Source organism: Rhagoletis pomonella, unplaced genomic scaffold (genome assembly GCF_013731165.1).
Source record: "Rhagoletis pomonella isolate Grant_MI unplaced genomic scaffold, Rhpom_1.0 Rhpom_scaffold_03940, whole genome shotgun sequence".
In the NCBI taxonomy this organism is placed as follows: Eukaryota; Metazoa; Arthropoda; class Insecta; order Diptera; family Tephritidae; genus Rhagoletis; species Rhagoletis pomonella.
In genome coordinates this window covers 12267-18726 of record NW_023462491.1, presented here as the reverse complement: position 1 = coordinate 18726, position 6460 = coordinate 12267, and the positions used below count along the sequence as shown (strand labels likewise).

Sequence of the window (6460 nt, the reverse complement as noted above, 5' to 3'; positions counted from 1 at the left end):
TTTCAATATTTTCAACATCAGGGGCAGCAGTAGCCTCTTTAACGTCTTCAATATCAGATCTAAGAGTGGTCTTTTCAATAGCTTCCGAAACAGATGTAGACTCTTCGATATCGGCTTCGGTTCCTGGCGCAGCCGTAATATTTGCAATGTCTTCAACTGTGGCTGCACTTGTTGCAGTAGTACCTCTCTCAGGCTCTTCACCTTCCACTTCTGGTGCAACTGTAACCTTTTCTTCTTTTTTAGCGGTGCCATCTTCTTCGCCAGTTGCAACAGTTGCAGCCTCTCCGCTACCTTCGCCCTCTTCGCTTTCAGTAGCTGCGGTGACTCCCGCAAGTGCGTCAATGGCAGGAGCAGCAGTAGACTTTTCACTATCCCCAGAAATAGGAGCCGTGGTAGACTCCTCCGTTTCCTTTTCACTTTCAAGATCGGGTTTGAGAGTGAATTCCTCCTCTCCAGCGACCCTTTCAGGTGCAGGTGAGGCCTTTTCGATGTCTCCTTCTGTCCCAGGAGCAGCTGTTCCTTCATGCACAGCATCTTCCAAATCAAGTCGTGGAATTCCAGTGAATGATGCGATGCCCTCTTCATCAGTACTTTGTTCAACTTCAAGGGCACTCTCTGTAGCACCAGGGGCACCCACAACAATCGGAGAAAGTGTAGTCCTTTCGCTGCCTTCAGCAACTGGAGCAAGAGTTGTCTTCTCAATGTCCTTGATGTCGGGACGAGCAGTAGCCTCTTTGTGTTCCTCGGCAGTAGGGGCGGCAGTAACCTTTTCAATTCCTTCATCACTGATAGCAGGAGTACTTTTCTCAATTTCCGAGTCAATTGGAGAAGTAGTGACTTCAGCTACTTGTTCTTCATCAGGCTTAGCTGGTTTCTCTTCCTCTTCGACACCTGGTGCGGCCGTGGCTATCTCGCCTTCTTTGGCAACATCGGCGTCAGGAGTAGCAGTAACCTTTCCAATTTCTTCGAGGACTGGGGCTGCGGTGGGCTTTTCAACTTCTTCACCGCTAGGAGCAGCAGTAGACTTCTCAGCGTCTTCGATACCAGGGGCGGCTGTTGGCTGCTCAGTTTCTCCGACAGCTGGAGCAAGAGTGACTTTCTCTCCTTCATGGATTTCTGGCTCTGCAGTAGCTTCTTCAATTTCATCAATGCCTGGAGCAGTAGTGGACTTCTCGCCTACTTCTTCATCTTTGTCTTCCTTCACAACAGGTACAACGGTAGTGCTCTCGCTTTCTGCGCTAAGAGGAACAGAAGTTGACTTTTCGGCTTCCACGGCACTTTCGGTAGTAGACTTCTCGACAGCCTCAGCAACAGTAGCGGTAGTAGAATGTACAGGTTGTTCGGCATCAGGTACTGCGGTGACGTTCCCGCTTTCTTCAGTGTCCGGAGCAGCTGTACCTTTCTCAACGTCTGAGCTAGGAGCAGGTGTAGTCTTTTCAATTTCTTCGATGCTTGGGCCAGCAGTAGCTTTCTCTGTTTCAATTTCTTCGGCCGCGGCACCCTTCTCACCCTCAGTAGTTTCTGGTGCAGCTGTGACCTTTTCTTTTCCTTCATCAAGCTCTGGTTCGCCAGCAGTGGTAGCAGAAGTGACTTTTTCAACATCTTCCAGATCCGGAGTAAGAGTGGTGGATGCTCCTGCGTGCTCGTCAGTCTTTTGGCTATCATCATAAGCAGGAGCAGAGGTAGACTTCTCCACTTCTTCTGCAGCTGAAGTACCTGCTTCAACATCACCAAGATCAGGAGCAGCAGTTGCTTTTTCAATTTCTTCTGAAACTGTAGACTCCTCTTCTGGCGCCTTTTCTTCCTGCTTAATGCCCGGCGCAATTGTGGCCTTTTCAGTTTCTGCAATTTCCGGGGTAGCAGTAGATTTGTCCTCAGATATTTCACCTTCAAAAACAGGTGTAGTTGTGATCTTTTCAGCTTCCTCGATGGATGGTGCAGCTGTAGTGGTTCCAGCTTGTTCAGCTCCCTTTGCTGGAGCAACTGTAGCTTTCTCCGTTTCAGTTTCGTCAACTGGTGCTGCGGGTGAAACTGGCACTTTGTCGCTGGCCTTTTCTGGCACTGCTTGCGCACTTGGCGCAGCAGTGGCCTTCTCAATTTGTTCATTATCTTCAGTAATCAAGGCGGATTGATCAATCTTTGGTGTTGCCGTACTCTCCCCGATTTCTGTCACGTCTTCTTCCTTGACATGTGACATTGGCTGCTCAGTAGGAACAGCAGGTATGTCAATATCTGAGAAGGGAGCAATTGTTGGTTGGTCGTCTTCCGGTGCAATAGGTGCCGCTGTGGTTTCAATGCCATGTGGTTCACAGATAAATGAGGGACAGCATTTGTCGGTGCTCGCTTGATCGATAATGCACTTGCTAATGTCTATCGGCACATCGCACTCAATTTTATTACAGACCACGATGCTGCTAATACACTTGCAAGAGATATCACATTCATCTGCTGTCGGAATGCTAGTATTATTTCCGTATGTTCTATGGCCGACCAAACAGTCTCCTTCCCCGGGAATAACAGAAGGCAGTTGCATATCTGGCACTTCCTCTTCGGTGCTGGAGGCTTCCGTTGATTTTTCCGTTGATAATTCAGCTTCTGCCGATTCGGTTGATTCTTCGCCGCTACCTTGCTCTGAGCTGATTTCAGTGCTTGCTTGTTGCTCTGAAGCTTCCTCGGACACAATTGCAGTTGGTTTCTTTGTAGTAACATCAATTTCCTCTGACTCTGTCGATTCTTCTGAGCTTTCCTTTTCGACGGTTGGTCGCACAGTTGTGGTAGGTTTTTCGTGATCCGTTGCGGCCCCTTCAGAGGACTCTGTAGATCTCTCTCCCTCAGGAACCTCAGCACTGGTTTCGTGACTAGTTTCCTTATCTGATTTTGTTGGTGAAGGTACAGTGGTTGGAACCACAGACACTTCTGGAAGTGGAGTTGCTTCTGCTTCTTCGCCGCTGGGCTTAGAAGTTCCGGCATCAATTCCTTCGTCGAATTCGGCTCCTGGTTTTTGTTCCTCTCCTCTAATAGCAGGCACTGTAGTAGCCTCCGTTTCCTCACTGCTGGGTTTGGAAGTATCAGCATCAATTCTTTCGCCGAACTCAACTGCAGGTGTCTGCCCTTCTGCTGTAATAGCCGGCACCGTGGTAGCCTCCGGTTCTTCGCTACTGGGTCTGGAAGTTTCAGCATCAATTCTTTCATCGAATTCAACTGCAGGTTTCTGGCCCTCTCCTCTAATAGCCGGCACTGTGGTGGTTTCCGCCTCTTCGATGGTAGGTCTGGAAGTTTCAGCATCAATTCTGTCCTCGAATTCAAACGCAGGTTTCTGTTCATCTCCTCTAATAGCAGACACTGTTGTAGCCTCCGGTTCTTCGCTGCTGGGTCTAGAAGCTTCAGTATCAATCCTTTCGTCGAATTCGACTGCGGGTTTCTCTTCCACTTCCTTAATAGCCGGTACTGTGGTAGCTTCGGCTTCTTCGCTGCTGGGCTTGGAAGTGGGCACTTCTTCTGTGGCAGCAGGTTTAGCTGTAGTCTCCGCATGATCGTCAATATCCGTGCTAATACGTTTAGTACCCTCAGGTTCTGCTGTGGCTTCTGAAATAGGCTCAACTGCGTCGGTACTTGTTGGCTCTTCTTTTTCCTTCTGCTTCTCGGTTGTTTCAGATGAAACTTCAGATTTAACTGTTGTAGCGCTCTCGGTCGAACTTTCGCTTTCAGCTTCTTGTGTTTCAGCGGCAGTCACTGCTGCTCCAGTGACATCAATTGCCAGATCCGGAGGTGCAGTAGTAACTTGATCGGCCGGTTTCTCTTCATCTTCGTCAATGTGTGTTTGTAGTTGAATATCTTCCTCTGGTATGGCACCGTGCAGATCCTTGTCCGCGGATGCAGTAACCGCTTCTTCTTCCTTCGCATACGGCGGAGTTGTCACCTCAATGATTTCTGTAGTGGCTGAATCGTCCTCACAGACATAATTGCTTGGACAGCATTCACCCTCTGCTGGCGGCAGTGCATGACAGCTCTTACCATTGCTAGATAGCATTGGCATGTCGCATTCTTGAACGGCACAAACAATATCTCCACGCATGCAGTAGCAGTGTTCGCAGGCACTCTTGCCAGTAATGGAGGCGCCATCGGCATAAACATCGCCATTGTGCACACAGTCTGCGGAGACCGATGGGGTCATGGTGGTAGTGAGAATGAAGCCAGGCGTTGGGCGCTCTGTGGTTGTGGTCGATGTGGTGGACGAGTGATCCTCCAGCTCCAAAACGTCATTCTCGTGATCTATACGAAAGAATATGAAAAATAAAAATTAAATAAATTTCACTAAATACCTACATACGCGAACGTAGCCTAACTTACCGCAATTGTAACGCACTGGACAGCAAGATCCCTTATTGTAGATCGGTGTGCAACCATCAATGTGCAATGTACATTCCTGCATTAGACATGACGTGCGATTCTTAATGCAATAACACAGCTCGCATGGTTTATTAGGATTTGATGGTACTTGTGCGCCTTCGGGGTAGAATTTGCTATCGATGCTGCAGCCATATTTCTCGGGTATGCTTAGCTCTGTGCCGGGCTCAGATACATGATGCGCAACATCGACAGGAACTTCGGAAGAAAACGAGAAAAAAATAGAATACAATGATGCAAAGCAATTGCATGGAAACTTACCCTCGGGGCATGTGATAATTGGACAGCATTGATCCTCACGCTTTTCAACGATGCAATCGTGTCCAATTGGTTTCGTAAATGGGCAAACACGCAGATAACACATCAGCATCTTATTGTGGCAGGTACAATTCAGGCAGGGCTCGTTCGTTAATATTCTATCGCCTTCATTGTAGTGATTGTAATTGTAGTAACAGCCTTCTGAAAAATTGATACAGAGGCGAGAAAGAGAGGTAAGTAACAATGCTGTTGAATTGATTACGTGTGAAATTTTACTACTACATAAGAACCGAAGAAGAAACAAATAATAAAATATTGTATCTTTTAAGAAACTCGAAAAGGATAAAGGAAGTTCTGAATGTAAGTATCTTCCGAGGTAAGGTAAAATTATTCTAAGGCAAAAAATGTTATATGGACCCATACATAGTCATAGCTACAAGGCGACTAACAACACTACGTGCCGAAAGGTATGCTACACCAACTAGTACTACAACCGGATACAAGGCGCATGTACACAAATCTGTGCAAAGCTGCATGTGCAAAAAATTCATCTAAGAAATTATGCGCATACACATCTCAAATGCGACTTAACAAAACTTGCTAAAGTAGTAAGTTTATGGCATACCAAATAATTTTTTAATTGAATACATTTTGTGTAAATACATTTATCCTGGGCTTCCCCTCTGACTGAGATAATAAGTTACAATTATGTACTTGATTCAGCCATGAAAATCACAATGCACCCTTTCTCTTAGGTACACAAAACCAGGAATCATGCGTCATCTACTACATCTAGCACGTAAAGAACCCCAAATTCGTCGCCATCACGACGCCTAGAACAAACCAGGCAATTTCAAATGTCAAGGTCAGGTAACCGAATCCAGCGGCCACGAAACATGGCTCCAGCAGAAGGCAATTTATATGGAAATGAGGATGTTCCTTGATCATAGTATGAGAAATGTCATGAATCACGTTGTCGTAGACAGAAACACGTTTCCAGTATTCTAGTCTTGCGTACGATTCGGGGGTCAAAGAGTGACTCAAATCACTAACTGGTGAAATGTTGCAATTACAACAAACCCTTGACTCCCATATCTGCCCTATGAGAGCACTCTTCAACAAACCGTTATATCTTTCTTTACTTTACTTTTCTATGACGGACATCTAATTGAATTTCATAGAACCCGTAAGAACACTCCGTTGTCTAGAAAAAAGATGTCGCCTAGAGGAAGATGGTGAAATCGAGCGTAATACGAGCTACATATGTACATATGTATATGGGATCGATAACCTGGGGAACTGAAAAGGGGAAGCGATACATAAATATTTTCCTCAGTAAAGAGAAAGAAGCCCAAATAAGCGAGTTCGAGGAGTTTAAGGTGCTGGCCGACCGAAAAAGACTTCCAAAAACTCAAGGAAGCTTACGAGATCATCGAAACTACCTGTAAGAACAAACAAGGCTACCTATTGACCTGTGTTTAAAGCGTTCCTTAATTGTTGATGGCATAATTGTCCACATTGCTGAATGGCATTGAAACCAGTTGAGAAAATAAGCACGAGCCGGTACGACTATGACGAGATAATAATAACAATTTCGCGGCTAAAGAACAACAAAGCTGCGGAAGCCTGATGTGAAATATGGTCGGACGAACGCATGTCTGCAAACTGAAATTTTAGTGTGCTCACCCCAAAATCACAGTAAGGGCGCCTACAACTTGGTATCGAGCGTAATGTATGAAAGGTTGAAGCGCACGGTGAACGGACTAATTGGGTCTTCCCAGAGTGGCTTTAGGCA

The 6460-nt window shown here is 46.2% G+C and overlaps 1 protein-coding gene across 1 annotated transcript; it reads right to left on the bottom strand.

Moving 5' to 3' along the window:
• Positions 1-5033, bottom strand: LOC118754462 (platelet binding protein GspB-like; the record flags this gene model as incomplete). The annotated part of the gene is given in 3 exon segments (XM_036489339.1): positions 1-4272; positions 4351-4605; positions 4669-5033. Coding segments are annotated over 3 exon segments (4892 nt in total), but the record flags the coding sequence as incomplete, so codon positions are not given.
• Positions 5034-6460: the final 1427 nt, after the last annotated feature.